Source organism: Falco punctatus (assembly GCF_963210335.1).
Source record: "Falco punctatus genome assembly, chromosome: 6".
NCBI classification, from domain to species: domain Eukaryota; kingdom Metazoa; phylum Chordata; class Aves; order Falconiformes; family Falconidae; genus Falco; species Falco punctatus.
The window spans coordinates 50,012,528-50,029,060 of record NC_137585.1 but is presented as its reverse complement, the minus strand read 5'-3'; the positions used below and the strand labels follow the sequence as shown (position 1 = coordinate 50,029,060).

The following is a 16,533-nucleotide window of genomic DNA, read 5'->3' as shown; positions in this document are numbered from 1 at the left end:
ACATTTCTGCGGTCTGTCCTACTGTTGAGCTCAAACACAACAAAAAGAGAAGAAACTGAAATGAAGAAGAATATGACTTTTCAAGAAACTGCTTGTTCTACCACTAAATACATTGCAATGTATAGAACTGTCAAATTTTAGTTGTCAAAGTAAGGGTTGGAAAGAGGCAATAATGATAAATCAGAACTGTGATGAAATGAAGTGTGATGATGAAGGAAAATCAAGAGAAATACTAGAGAATTGAGTATGTTGGTTTAGGCAGACTTATGTACCAGGCCAGAGGGTATTCTGAGTATTTTCTACTTAATTTTTGAGCTGTGAGACAACAGCAAATGCATTATGAAAATTACTGTTCTTTCAGAACAGAGCTCTTTTGGAAACGTATTTTTAGTTTAGTAGAAGCTTTTTGCTACATTCTTGTTATTAAGATGCGTAAGTTCCAAAATCAGTAACAGAGGACTGTCATCAGTTAAAGGACTGTTTTAATCAGCATTCCTTACGATTTTTACCTGTGGTGTTCTTTTTTCTTATTACGACAACTATCTTTGTAACAGATGGACATTCTCAAATTATGATCAAAGGATTTTGATTATACCACATGAAAAGTGAATGATCACCTGATTTACTTGATACTAATATGTGTGATGAATATTATTGTCCCATAATAATAATAATAATAATAATAATAACAACAACAACAACAATAACAATAATAATAATGATGATGATGACAAATATTTAAGACGTTTGTATGAGTTATTACAGGCAAAAAATTTGCATTTTCCTTTGAAAAAGCTATGCTTCAAAGTAAATACTTTTTCAGAATCCTAGAACATGCCTCTGGCAAATGGAATTCATATGTGTATATATATGTGTGCAGTAAACACAGAGAAGCTGTAATGTTGTTCTCTTGATGTAAGCATATACAATACATAAATTACTCTTTCTCCATGTCACTATTTAAACTGAGACATTAACCTGATTTTCTATTTGAAGATGAAGGTGCATGGTATCTTCCTTTTTCCCCGGTATTTTCCCAAATCAGAAGTTACCCCCTGTCCTCTCCCCCACCCACGGATGAAATTTTAAAATGTGAGAGTCTTTTTCTATTTTGCCTTACTCTGGCACAAATTAATTGCAGAGGCCAGTGCAGTTACACAAGTCAAGTGAGAAAAGAACCAAGCACCACATGGTCTCAGTTCCTACTGATTGCAAGACTGCTTTGATTACATTAATATTAGCATTATGACAAAGCACTGCAATCCAAAAAACATGCAAGAGACAAAAAAGATATCTCAGCCTTTAACAGATTTCAAAGAAAACAGATAAGCCTATTATTAGCCGTTGAAACAGACTCCTTTGGTTAAATAAGTAGTTCCAACCTTTGACTGGTTGTGGTATCTCAAGAATGAATTTTAAATTGTGTAGCTCATTAATTTACTATAATGGGCTTGAAAAATATCCCAAAACCCCTAACTGTACAACAAGCACTGGCCAGTAAAATGTAACAGTTCATGACTGTATTTTACACTGATTATAGCTGTATGCTGAAATGCAGCTCAGCATATCTACAGAAAGTGGTTTTATGATAAACATTTATATTTCAAGATTTTCACTACAAAGAAATGCATGTGAGATGGTTGTGTTTGATAAATTTCCTTGACATAATTCTCAACTAAAACAGTGTACCCTGTAGGAAGCTGACTGGTTATGTGAGAGCAAAGTTACTGCAGGACATTTGCCTCCCTCTTCAGCATGTGACTGGGTTTTCTGTGAGAAAAAGGAAGACGATGAGGAAAACATAAAAGAATGTTTCTCCCCTTAGACAAGGAATTGAGCTAGAAATAACATATTTCTAGTTTCTTTTACATTTGACTTTCAAATGTAAATTTGTTAGTTAAAATGTGCTCTATTTTTAATATCTAAGTTAAGACCTCAGGGCCAGTTAGGGTTCCTGAACTTGTACTGAAACTTAGTTCTGACCTAACTCAGCAAGTGCTAAGAATGGCTCAGAGTACATCTACAACAGGCTGACAGCACGGTAGCCTAGTACTGCAACAGGAGCCACACAAATCAAGGAAATGCAAAAGGGTGCAATTCATACACTGGAAATGTGGGCCAAAAGACATCTTCTGGTATTCTCTCTGGCTTCCAGCTGCTGATCCAGAAGACCTGATGTCCCCTGTGGATCACATCATGCCTGCCAGCATTGCATGGATGTCTTTGGTAATCTGGAACATCTCAAACGCTACAGGCTTTGTTTACATTTCTGTATTACACCCTATGTGACAACTGAGTATAATGGGAGCTTAGACACCTAACTCAGGTGTATTATGTCGATTACTTTGGATCTGATACTCAGTGAACAGCAGGAAAACACTGACCTGGAAGACACATCAGTTTTGTAGATGTTCCTCTCCCTTTGGTGCAGCCTTCCAGGCTGCTCAAGATCTGGTCATTCCAACATCCAGGCTATTTTGAACCCCTGCCCTGGTTGATTAATTCTCCCCATTCACTTATGCAGGAAATAAATTTGGTTTGAAAAGTCTGGAATCAGGTGCCTAAAGGTCAAATCAGGCAATAGTCCTGTCTGACTATGATAATGTTTTGCCTTAGCTACTGTTTACATCTCTCTGTAAACATGTAAGTTCCATTTCGGCCAGTTGACCACCTGAGCACAAACTCCTATCAAATTAGATCTTCTCTTCTTTGCAAGTGTCTGAGAAAAATCATCATTACTTAAAGGCTTCTCAACACTTTATCACCCTTTTTGAGCAAATATTCTAAACCCTGTCGCACTACTGGAAAATCTCTTTAAGAATAAAACTTAGCAGATGTAATTTGGCAGGTGTAGGTGTTTAAAACTACACATCATTCTGCTCTTTGAAAAAAAGCACGGTTTGAGCACAGAAACAGCCTGAAAAGCTTGCCCAATCCTCTGTATATTGTGTTTTCCAAAGAGAATACCCTGTCTTTTGTCTCCTTTTCTAAACTGAGCCCAGGGAATGCTGCTTTCATCTAGGCCACCAGAGGCACAGTCCCCTTCTGTCTAGCTGGGGTATGGTAGAAGTTGTGGCTGAAACCTTGTCTGCAGTGCGGAAGACAAAGGAATACAAAAATCTTCAAATTAGCATTTGAAGAGTGCTGACTCTCCCAGAGGTGCTAACTCTGCACAGGTGCGCTGGGGGCAGGCCTTACTGGCATGACTGACCAGCTGGGCTTCAGCGTTGTATTGACATAATGGTTCTGCTCCCAGTTTGGGAAGTAACCCATCTGCTGCTACCAAAAGGATCTTTGCAGCACACTGATGATAGACAATTATATATGTATCATACAAAGATGGCCTGAGATATTCCTACAGATAGCAGTTTCTTCAACTTTTTTTCAGCTCATAGAATATGTGAAAAGTGATTCTTCCAGAGCATGATTATATAATGCAATGTATTACGGCTTTGGCAAGGTGGTTGACTTAGTACCCCAAGACATTCTCATAGGAAATGGTACAAACAATTAACAGAGTGTATGCTAAATGGATTAAGAATTCAGTCACTGGCAGATTTCAAAACAGAATTATTGTAGAATGGTCACTGAATTTCAAGTGTAATTCCATCGTGAACATTAGCAGACCAAACACAGTCCGATCATTTTCACTAAAATCAGAAGTACACATCTAAGGAACTGTGTACATGAAAAATGGAAAAGTAGTGAAGAGTGATAACACCACCACATTCATATAGAAACCCAGGCATCACGGGAACAGAAGCCGTTTAAACCAACTATATGTTGTTATAGCCATATGCAAAATTATACACTAAGGAAAAAAGAGATGTGCCACACAGATCAGGATGGGACACTGTATCCTGGAAAGCAAGGATTCCAGAAAGGATTTAGAGCTGGTGGTGGACAAACAAGATGAATACCGATTTATAGCCTAGTGCAAGGAAATGAACGGCTAATGAAAGCCTTTCATGAATAATGCTGGGAGTAGTAAGTGTAGGGAGGCGAGACTATCTCTGCAGACAACAGAGTTGAAACAGTGCATACAGTTATAGTGTCTACATTCCTAAAGAAATTCTCAGAAGTCGGAGAGGTGAAGACAAGAGCTGTCGCAATTATTTAAAACTTGAAGAAAATGTTATCACAGAGAAATTCAAGATGCTCAGTCTGGTTAGCATTTGAACAGTCACTTGAATGACCTATATACATTTCTTAATGGAGAGAAAATATCAGGCACAAAAAGACTTTAATCTATAAAAGAGTACTTTTTTTCACAGAGTTTTATCTTGTCATTTTATAGAGTTTTAATCTATAAAAAGACAAAAGCTATAAAAAGAAAAAATGGCCAGACCCCAAAACCAGATAAATATAGAGAAAAAAATAGGCAAAAATAGTTAACAGTGCAGGTGATTAATCATGAGAACAAAGTATCCAGCAAATGACGGATTCTCCACCTTCAGATTCCATCTGATCAAGAGTGCAATAGATGCTTCATACAAACAAAAATGGTGATATCTGTGAGTGCACACTAGGTGATATAAACTGTACATATTGAAAACCAGCAGATCAGAGGTCCACTCCTTTAGGAACGGGCAGCTCCTCTGACAGTACACATATAATATAGCACTGGCATTGCTTTTTTAAAAGGCACGCGTTGCACTGACTGTGTGACAAGAATGCTGTTGATGTTTAATCCTTACTATTCCCCAAGTTCATTTTTTTAATTAAAAAGACAAGAATACAATGCAAGTGTGTATATCATAACTTTGTAAAGACACTGTCCAAGTCCTTGATATTTATTCTTATGTTCTACTTCATACACTGTGGGCTAAGGCAGTACATAAATTACAAAACTAACAGGAAAGAGATGTGCAGACCATGTCTGAGCTTGTATTTGGAGTCAACATGGAGCACAAGTTGAATCAGCCTGAGCCATGTTCCCTTCCCCTCTTCAGTAATTACCCTGACCATTCTAAAGGTGAGCATGTTACATTTCATATTGCTTATTTAACCCTGTGTTACAGCACTTCTCTTCCCTGAAAAGTGGAACTTCTCTACCAATTGGTCTGTGGATCGCTGTGGACTACTCACTTTTCTCAATTACTTTCTTCTGAGTAGCAGCCGACAAAGGAATGACATACAGAGGCAACTGGTACTAGGATCTGTAGCATTATTGCAAGCTGATGTCTTAAGCCTGCAGCCTGCACCATGTAGGACACCACTAGAAGTGACAGTCTAACTGGGGGCACCAGTAGAAACAGTCTGATATTTGGAAGGTTGGCAGTGCTTCCAGGACTGAACTAGACTGCTGCTGAAGTGTTCTGTGTGCATTATGAGTCTTCAGAAATAATTTAAGATAAACTCTGGTTCTCAGTGCAGTCACCATTGAAGAGCACCTCTCAAACTTTGGACTGGAATGGTGTGCCCACCTCTGAATAGTGTGCAAGAGGAAAACATGCAGTCCAAGATTTCCAAGGAGTGGGGGAAAGAAGAAGGGATGTTATCTGCTCACCTGAAATTTTTATCTGAGCTACTTCTCCATCTCCTCCTTCACTGTGTGCTCTAACCTCAACAACATATTCACCATCACTGGGGACTGGGACCTCTATTGTATGCTTTCCAGTTGAAAACAACTTGCCTTCATGTTGTCCATCTGGTCTATAAAGCACCTAGAAAAGTCATAGTAAGTATAGTTACTGAAGTGCTACATTTTCATAAAAATACAATTACATATGTACAGCGTGACAATGAAAAATTACTAGGTTTTTATTTATACATGAAGCATATATATATATATATATATATATATATATCTATCTCAAAACTTAGTGGCCAACTCTACTTTTTCCATTTTTATGTAGAGTGAATCTAGACAGGATGTTTCCTCATTGATTTCTCTGTTATAAAATTATGCCACCTTTTGAAAAATAATTTCAGTCCTTACATTTGAAATAATAAGTAATTAAAAGATGGAGGATAATAATTCTGCATGGCAAAGAGCATCAAATAAAAATCCAAGAACTCAGCTGGGTTTTCTGACATAAAATTTCTTACCATTTTCATAAATGAAACAAGTATTAATTGTGAATAACTTTTTGAATGGTGTTAAACTCTTGCAAATGCGATGGTATATGTCTTGTGGGAGCTTTAGAAAAGATCCCCATCCCTTCTGGAATCGTCTCTGTGAAACAACATCAGCAATTCCCAGGAAACAGTTCTACTCCTCAAGCAAAATTTGTACACGTAGAACATGATACTAATTTTCTTAAGGCCAAGCAAGCAGAAAAGTTAAGCAGGAATTAATTTTTGAAGGTTTCTATACACCCTATAGTTAGTATATACATTTGCTCTAGTTAGACAGTAATTGCATCTAACGAGGTTAAACATCCCTTCCCTTCCTCTACCTTCCCAGACTTTAAAGAACTCATGTTCCAGGAACTGTAGCTCCCATGGAGGTGGGAAAGGAAAGCTGGAACAATGCATACTGGTATAAGAAAGAACTATAAAGTGTACAATTTATTTAAGCATTATTTTTAGCCAGCGGACAATAAATGTAATCATATGGGAAACCAGGTTGCCGCAGTCACTGATCTAAGCTGTCCCATGATATGGCTTGCCACCCAAATGCATTTCAGTCCCTCGGTGTTTTCTCATCATATTGATTAAACCCACTGGCTTTGCCCTAAGCCTACTGGATGTATGTGATCTCCAAGCATGATACCTTCACCTTTAGCATGTAACTATGTTTAAGTCTGATTAGGTACAAAAAAATCAACACAGTCTATAACATGCACCTCATTTAGCATATACAAAGATAAAATATATTTTTATAGAACATACTTTGTATCCTTCAACTGCAGACTCATTTGACATTGCCTTCACGTGATCCCAGGTGATGATGTACCTTGAACCAGATCTTACAGAACTGATAATTCTGGGACGTTGGCTGGGAGCTGAAAAGCAACATATGCACAATGTGCACATAAATGAGATTTCATAAGCATTCAATGACATTTTTATTAAGACATGTAAAAATGTAAAAAGGGAAATGAAGCTGATTTTATATGATTAAGGGATAGTCTCCTTCCTGGAATGAATTGCTACAGCTCCAGCCAGGCAATTTTGGATGGCTTGTGCAGTGGCTGCCTTGTGGGTTTGCCCTTCTGTGCTGCCAGAATGGAAGTGGCCAACATTACCCTTCACTATGTTGCTGACCATGTGTGTTTGCTGGCATGCAGCTATGTTCAGAACCTCCCAGAAATGTGGCTTAAGTCATATTTATTCATTGAGATTAAATATTAAATTAACCGTTTAAAGGCATTTCTATAGCATTTAACTCAGTAGAAAGCAGAGTACCCCACTGCAGAAACCATTAATTATATTTCACACAATAACCTTATAAAATGGAGTCTTACTCAATACAAACGAACCCTGCAGGTGCAATTTGCACAATGCACTATTTAATGACAGAAATCCTCAAATTAGTTGTACGTATTTTTAGCCCATGTAAGTGTGTTTTAAATTCACAACATGTATTTCTTAATTGAACACTGCTCAGCATGTGTTAGTGCTAGGTATCATCATTAAATCAGGAGCTATATTCAGAAACCTATTATGGCATGTAAATTTAAGGGTGTGATTCAGATCACCCACTTTTCAAAGCTGCCTGATCCAGGCTCCCTCTACTGTTAATGAAAACGGCAACTGGTTACATTTTAATTGTCAGAATATAATCCTTGTCACTACTGATTAAACAGAAAGACAGCGTGCAGCTGCCTAAGTAATAGCTGGTCTGAATTATTCACTGTTTGGAAAATCATGTCTAGCTTTGTGTCCCCTGGTACTAAAAAGACGCGTAATCTGGAGTGAGTTCAGTAGAGGGCCACCAACCTGGTGGGGAGCTGGATCACTTGCTGGTGCTTGTTCACCCTGGAGAAAAGACATCTTTGGAGGCGAACTAAGACCCCCCTGTCTGTTCTTACAGGGAGGCTATCAAGAAGAATGCAGGCTCTTCAAAGTGGTATGGCAGGAGGATAAGTGACAAAAGGCACAAATTTGATTAAAAAAGGCTTTGACTAGATGCTCAGAAAAAGTCAGGTAGTGGAACAGGTTTCCCACAAAGGTTGTGCAGTGTCTGTCCCTGGAGCTTTTCAAGATCCAACTGGATAAAGCCCTGAGCAACCTGATCTGAGCTTGTTGCTGACCCTCCTATGAGGCTATAAACTTAGCCTCTTTACCACCTTTTGTAAGATACCCACATTGTACAAGGCAACAAAAGAGAGGAAGGAGAGCCTTAGTAGATATTTTCAGATGAAGAACCAATACCATGTAAAGGGAGAACATTGGGTATATGAATGAGAAGTCACGTTTGAAAACATAACGGATGTGATGCAACATTCAGTAATGAAGTACATGACATTCTACTTCACCTAGTGCTCTGTTTACTTACGTGCTTTCCTGGTAATAATATCGATGGTTCTACTGGGAGGTCCATAGCCTGCACTATTGAAGGCAGAAACATCTACATGGTAGCGAGTGTTAGGCTTCAGGTTTTCCAGTTTCGTTGAGTATTCTTGATTGCTCACTTGTACCCGCTGTGCAGCTGCTTCTTTATCATGAGCAGCCCAGTAACGAATCTGTAAGCAAGCAAATTGAAGGATTACATTTAACATATTTAGTCATAAAGGAAGTTTATAAAAAATAATGTATGCTGGGTATTTCTATACTACATACTCTGGGGTAATAGGCGAGGTAAAAGAAATCAAACAGCAATAGCATGGAATTCCTTCTGCAGGATGTGATTTTAACCAAGTTGTATATAGACATAAAGAAATAGAAACAAATTCAAATTTTATATATTATTAAAACTTTTCTCACAATGGTTTAACTTGTTCTCAGCTAAATCATTAGAAGTCTGGGAGGTGGAAAATGCCTTCAGAGAACAAGACTATTTTCTTCTTGCTGTTTTGATTGAGCATTTTACTCTGAACTTTAATATTGTTTTCCTACACTACAGTGTAGATTAAACTCTAATGTTTTCACAATATTTTGTTTAAAATGTCTTACAAATTTAATCTTTTTGTACTTCTGTCTAGGGAATGAGAAGTATTCAGTCACGTTATCTGTATGATAGATCTAGATATGTGTACCTAACCATTTTCTAAAGTTCTTTGGCTAAATTCAATCAGATTTCATAGTACAATATGACATTTGTAAAAGTAAATAAGAAAGAACCTGAAAATTCTTATACTACAGGAAAAGCATCAATGTAAGCTTGCAACATCTTAAAACTCGAAGTCAATTAACTGTACACACAAAATCTGTTAAATTTTTTTTCTCTCCAAGAAATTGTTTGATTCTACTTTAATGTATTAAGCATTGCAAAGCACCAGTTTAAAAGAGAGTAATTCCTATGGAGTTATGTCATTCCATAGGGTCCATCACATACACAGGGTCCTACTCTGCATGGCCTGTCAGATGCAAATGAGAGTAAACCACTGTCACTCTCTGGGTTTGGTCTGGTTTGTAACTGTCTGCATAAGACTAAATTACTGCACTAACCTGAAAGAGTGGAAAGCCATGCCCATTATATGTTGGTTTTGAGTTTTTACTCTCAGCGTTTCTGCTCAGCTGCTGCCTGTCTCCATAATGATTTTTGAGTATGCTACATGAGGAACTTTAAAATTTTTTTAGGAAGAGGTTAATGTTCTTGGTAATTTCAGGCTCTAGGAAAAATCTTGCTTTGTAAGATTTGACTGGTGACATCATGTATCCTGTTATTTCATCTTTTAAATAGCAACCACTTTAATCTTCTGTTTTGCTGACATTAGTTTTCCTTGGAAACTTCATTAAGGAGTAGGTTAGAAAAGCAGATAGTTTGTCAAGGTGTTAATATTGCAGTTCTCCTCTTGACAAATTATGGGTACAACCCTTGTTTGGTAAGGTTTTATTTTCTCTTGTTCATGCTTACATTAAAACGTTTAATACAAATATTTTTCTTTTACCTCAGAGAACATACTGTGGCTGAATGAGAGGTGCGGTAGAGGATTTCTCTTCACCTACTTCAAATGTCTTTGGACATGGTAATAGCCAATCTCACTACACAGAGGTTACTCTCATTTAAATACTAAAGTCACTTGTCAATATTTGTTACCTCAGTCTTGCCCACCAGTATTAGAGGTTACTTATACCGTGATAATATCTTAATGGCTTTTCTCACTCTTTCCTGGTGTAGAGAGAATTTTATCTACAGGCCAGGCTGGCTCTGATTTTTAAATACTGCATACATACCTGCCTTCGCATAAACAGGTAATTTTTAGTTATATAAATGTATGTCCTGCACAGTGTTTTGGAAGTTTAATCCATTAGCACCCACTAAACATCAGTTTACTGTAACGTAGACACACTCGTGAAATTCCGACTTATCAAGGTGGCTACTTTGCTGAGTCAACAGCTTCTGCCCCAATATGAGTTAAGAATGTGGACCCAATCCATCCTGCAGGCTTCTCCAGCAAGGTGGCAACATCCCGTTGAATGGTTTCAGACTGGTATGGATATGAAACCATCACAATCATGTCAGCTGAAGGTCTGATTAAGATCTTCAAGTCAGATTTTTTTTAAATATGATTATTATTAACAAACTCTTGCAGATAAACTGTTGTTGAATGCAACCAGCTGCATACCATAAGCTGTTAAGTGACTGACTCAAGTGTGAGAGGGTGTGTACATCTGGAGCTAGAGGACGTCATGTCTACCTCTGTCCCTATGTTCAAACAAGTTTCCAGCCTGCAGCGAAGGGATGTCTGTGAAGTTCTAGGTGGCCAAAAGTTTATTAGCTATGACAGGACCAATGGTAGCTTTGTTGTTGATATTAACTGGCTATTGAAGACTAATTTATTCATTTTTATTATGTTATATTATGCTAATTAAGTACCTGCTTTACCTAAAGATGGCAAATACTCTTTATGTGAAGCTTTTGTTAATCATGAGGCATATGCTAGAAGCCTTTGAATACCTCTGACTTGCAAAACTTTCTAGAATCCTACTGCTCATTTGCACTACAGTGATGCTAAGGGTGTAATGTAATGAGTAATATAGAACAGCAGACAAGACAAGCAAGAACAATGAATGAAAATGTAAATTACTTCACTTAGAGCACATTACATTTCAAGCAGAAGTAACATAATTTAAAAATTAAATTTAATTTAAATCCAAATATTATTGTTCTTGGCTGCAATGTTGTGGACAACTACTATAGTGTGTGAGCTGTGTGTGACAAACTCAGAATGTTCTTTTTTATCTTTTCATTTAATATACAGACATATCTACGTATTTGGATCATTGTAACTACGTTTGAAGAGAAAAAAAATTTGAAGTAAGATGACTCCCTTGAAAGCTAAGAAAAGTACTGTATTCTTTACACTATTCCTACATTTCTCTTACTTATTATGCAAACAATTTTGAAGTTTCTTGAAATAACTTGGAAATTTATTTCACTTTCTTGCCTCTGTGGAAGTGACATCTAGAATTAAATGCCCCATTGTTTCAAGAGGTCGCATTTCCCCACTTTGCTCAGTAGTCCCTCTATTTTTCTTAAATTGCTTGGACAATAATCGTGGACAGCCAGCTTTTTCCTGATGCTCTGCATTTACCTTGTTAGGGTAATCCATAGGTAATGAATCCCCAGGGGACACAGGAGGGTATTTCACCCCAGCTCTAAAGTAGGTGATAAGCCAACACTGATCTGTGGGAAGGAATGCCTCAGCCATCATGAATTAGTGCAGCCCTCCATGCTAAAATCAGGGAAAAACATTCTCTTACATGGTCCTCTCTTTCATTCAAATTTTAATATACTGAAATACATCAGAAATTGTTTCTGTACGTATGATGAAACAATAGCTCTCATATTGATGGAAGTTTTACATAGGAGAGACATAAAAGAAATACTGTACTCATATTAAGAAAGAATGCTAATAGCATATTTCAGTAAACAAGGGACAATGGTGTTGAGTAGTGATAAATGTGTTTAATAAAATAAACACATATCTCGCATAGAAGCAGTGGGAAATATGGATAGTGTCTTTGGTACTACATGCACAGAAGAGCTATGGCTTTTGGCAGGTTATTGTAAGAGCTCATAAATCTTAAATTCTCTGCATGGATGGAGATAGTTTTCATATTTTATCTCTTTTTTAAGTGTGAACAGAGGACACTCCTCTATAATGGCAAAATGTATCAGCTCACACTCATCACCATGAGGGCAGTCATCTTGACAGTATGCATTAGTGTCAAGAAAATCTGACTCCTCCTGGTGTGAAAAGCATTGTGTCACAGGTGAAATACCTTCGGATACTTTGCTCAGGGTACTCCCACCTCTTAAACTCTAGCACTTAAAAGGTCAATCATGCAATTTTCAGGTAATAATAAAGACCAAAATAAAACTGAGAAGGCGTTCTGGTGAATGAGGGATTCTGCTAACCTGGTATTACAACTGAACAGTAATTAAAAATAAATATTGGAATATTTCTTGATGCGAATAGAAACATAGGCCTTCAGACATATTCACTGCAATTTTATAATGTAGTTTGAGTGCTCCTTCCCTCACAACTTGTATTGTAATTTCACAAAAGCTATCTGCAGCCTTGACCTTCCAGAAAAGCCCTGTCCTATCCTTCAGGACTGATGGGAGACCTGATCTTCAGAAGCACAAGACTTTCTTTTTGCTATCAATGTAAAAGCACAGGCTTGTTCTTTGCTGCTTTTCTTTTTACTAAAACGAGGCTGGTGATTGCTTTACAGAGAAAGATCTCAGAATTAACACCTTACTAAGCTCTGTGGGGCAGTAACTCATGCCTATCAAGTCTGTTTATTGCACAGACCAGGGGTCCTCAAACTACCGCCCGTGGGCCAGATACGGCCCCCCAGGGTCCTCAATCCGACCCCCGGTATTTACAGAACCCCCCGCCCCCACTGGGGGCTGGGGGGGAACCAAGCAGCCGCAGGTGACTGCGTGCCACTGCATCCACGCGCCGGCCCCCTGGTTAAAAAGTTTGAGGACCCCGGGCGTAGACAGATAGGAACTTTTTCCACAGTCCTGATAACTAGAAGATTGTTTTAGAAAAGGAGAAAAAAAGAGAAGAAATTCATATTTTAATGCCACTGCTCACTGTACATAAGCAAGCCACCCAGTTCACACTGGATTTGTGGAAGTGTAGTACTTCTCTAGGAATGAGTGGATGAAGCTACACTCCAGCTATCAAAATAAGGCTACACCCTGCACATCCATATTCTGTGTAGCAGAGGTCTCCACATTCCCAGGGTATCCTCACCTTTCCTCAAAACAGCAGTTACCTCTTTTCAACCCCAAGGATCCTCCATGATTCTTTCCAACTTTTCCCCTTTTGATTGACTGTTCTGTGCATCCTGTTCTTTCCTGCTGAATCCTCTCCCCTCCCTTCTTTCCCTGATGTTCCCTGACAGCAACTCAGATGGCTTCATGTAAAACAAAATAAAATTTTAAAAGTGGCCAGAAGTGGGTTGCCTGTGGGAATGTTCTTCCACCATGTTGTTTCCCCATTATCCTTACCCCTCCAGCCTTCTTACACTGTTCCCTGTTACAACTCTCAACATCCATCATCACGTTCTATCGCTACTGCCGTCCCAGCCTCTCCCAGCACTCTTTGCTGCCACTCTCTCCACACCCCACAAGTCCCTCGGTATGTGCCTGCTGAGCGTCTGTTCTGCTTATCAAGGTGCACAGGCTTTGTGCCCAGTCTCCTTGCAGACTGCCCAGCTCAGGACTGCAACACTGCTACATGGCTGGCTGGCTCGAGCTCACAGATGTGGGCACTCCACTTAGCTCTCAGTTATGATCATGGATTTGTCTATCCTATCCTAGTTGCACAGTCCCTAAAGAAACACCAAACCAACGGGCTGTTTTAGTAAATTAGGAGTTACCGTTGACGTCAGTGTCTTAATTTCAAACCCAGTGTCTGCTTGTAATTTTAAAACTTTATGCATGTGCTGTGTAGAATCAAGCTTATATGGGACACTATACTACTTCCTATTGAGACCTTCACTATGATCTTGTTACAGTATACCAAAAGTATTACATAAATCTCATGGAGACAGAAACAGAGATCAGGAAATATAGAAACAAGTACTACTAATGAAAAGACCATTTATTCATAGATTTCAGTTATAAAATACATTCCATGAGGTTACTCCACATTTGTATGTGCTCATTTTGGAACACAGCAGCTACCAGCAAGCAGCCAACAACTTAAATCACCAAGCAGATCACTAACAAACTAAGGCCCAAATCCCTGTTCTGGAGTGCAGCCAAAGTAAGCCAGTTGTGCACTGCAGTGTTTGTCAGCATCCACTATGTGTGGATGATGTTAAGACTTCCCTGCTGGAGTACTAGGTGGCCATTTCTGGTTGCATCCACCCTGTGGCTGTTGTCATCTCTGTACAAGGACAAGAACAATTTTTACTGGTAGTACCACTTAGCCTTGGAGCAGATGAACATACCTTGAAGCTCTTTTTCACATGGAGAACAGTAACCAGGAACAAACCACTGTTGTCTTGCACAATAGCACTATCTCTGTTATACTCGATTGTGGGCATCTGTCATATAGTCCCAGTTACTATAGGATTTGTAGGTGAATTATATTAATAACTTAAATGGGCCACAAGTTAGTTACTATTTCATGCCCTTGTCGACAATTGCACCCAAAACTTAATTTCAGTATGGTTTGAGAAGGTACAGATAAGCATTCAACTATGTAACATAGAGTAGATTCTTTTATGAAATAATGCTGCCTTTTTTCAGTTGAATAGTGAGCACATACATTTGTTCATGTTTTAATAATAAAAGTACACAGCGCCAAAAATGTTTCTCAGGATGTGAGATCTGTATAGCAAATGACAACTGAAGAGAAGTGAACCCTAAGAGACAGAAGGCTAGAGTAGAAATTATTCTTGCATTTAACTACTGAAATTAAATGAATGAAAAGATATACTGTGTCACCTCTAAACTCACCTGATATCCTTCCACAGATTTATCAGAAACATGATGCCAAGAAACAGACATTTCAGAAGATGATAAAACTTTTACACTCACATCTGTAGGTATTTCAGTTGGAGCTGAAAGATGAAACACATGTTAAATACACAATCTCGTACAGTGATATTGTTATACTCACTTACAGGGGTTCTTCTCACCTTCAGTATTCTGTATTATTTTCTTTGTATCAGGGACCCAAGTGTGTTAGATTTTAATCTGGTTTTACTTGAGTAAACTTTAAATTCAGTGATTATCTGTATGGGAAATGACTATAAAAACAAAGCAATGATCCTATTACTTGGCTCAGACTATGTATTTTTATGCTTTAACAGACTCCATGCTAAAAGTTGTGTAAATTAAAACCAGGCTTTGATAAATAGAACGAAGCATACAGTGATCTTTCAGTAAATTGGACAGCAGCTCACAGATTATATACATCAGATTTTTAAAGCTAGTTGCACACAAATATTAATGTGTATGTCACTTAGTCACGATGATACCAAGTTTTTATGAGACCAGATATTAGATATAGAGCTGGCCAGTGGCACATATAAACTTTAACATAGGTGTGAAATAACCCAAGAGAACCCTCCTGTCACCCACACATCACCCAACTGATTTTTTGTGTGTTCTTAGTTCTGGAGAGTAGCCCACACAGAATACAGACGATCATAATGTGATACACTTTTATTCAGGAGTTAAAATATTAAGTTCTCATTTCATTATAAGAAGCTGTTAATTTCACTGCTGCTTGCATTTTAAGTGAGGGATTTAAAAAGGCATAAACCTAACAATGTTTATAAAAGAAAAAAGTTATCCAAGCTAAGAACAGTTCTCTGTCCTGAATCTTTTGAAACAAGTTGCAACAGACAGGCATGGCAGCCTGAGCTGAGGAAAAGCTTTCACATAGTTAAACCTTCCAACTGGGCATCCAGTCAACTATGCATCAAAACAGCCACTGTTAAGAAAAAAATCAGTTACATCTCTCATGAAAAGTATCCTAGGCAACAAAATAATCTTATATGCAAAGTTACCTTTTGTAATTGTCTTTCAATGGCTGTTAATAATGCAAATGTGTAATTTAAAAATTATATATTATTGCAATATTGTTTTCACAATGACAGGCATTTAGATAAGCAAAAGGCCTGTGCATTCATTACTAGCAGTCATTACTCTCAACTAGCAACAGCAGGTAGTTGTCAGATATGCAACTTGGCTTAACACACGTGGGAACACAGAAACTCCTCAGTCACCAAAGTGAATAAAGATGCCCACAGTTAGACACACACACACATACATATATTACAAAATACACAACTTAGTGGAAAAGCTGTCATTAAATTTATGTATGTATGCATATTTATACATATGCGTACGGAATATTGTCTGATCGTATTGCTTTAAAATCTCACTAATACCTTTGAGAAGTTGTGTTGTCTGATGGTAGTAACAGCACCTGCTGATTCAGA

At 38.0% G+C, this 16,533-nt stretch overlaps 1 protein-coding gene and 1 long non-coding RNA gene across 9 annotated transcripts in view; one reads left to right on the top strand and one right to left on the bottom strand.

Moving 5' to 3' along the window:
* The window catches only part of CNTN1 (contactin 1), a 249,875-nt gene that overhangs the window by 15,397 nt on the left and 217,945 nt on the right, over positions 1–16,533 (bottom strand). For all 8 annotated transcript variants that reach the window (XM_080392102.1, XM_080392100.1, XM_080392105.1 and 5 more), the window contains 4 exons: positions 15,041–15,144; positions 8,447–8,633; positions 6,838–6,950; positions 5,510–5,666 (listed from right to left, as the gene is read on the bottom strand). In XM_080392102.1, the coding sequence (XP_080248228.1) occupies positions 5,510–5,666; positions 6,838–6,950; positions 8,447–8,633; positions 15,041–15,144 (561 nt within the window). The remainder of the gene's footprint in view (positions 1–5,509; positions 5,667–6,837; positions 6,951–8,446; positions 8,634–15,040; positions 15,145–16,533) is intronic.
* The window catches only part of LOC308065762, a 541,432-nt gene that overhangs the window by 438,554 nt on the left and 86,345 nt on the right, over positions 1–16,533 (top strand). The window lies entirely within an intron of this gene.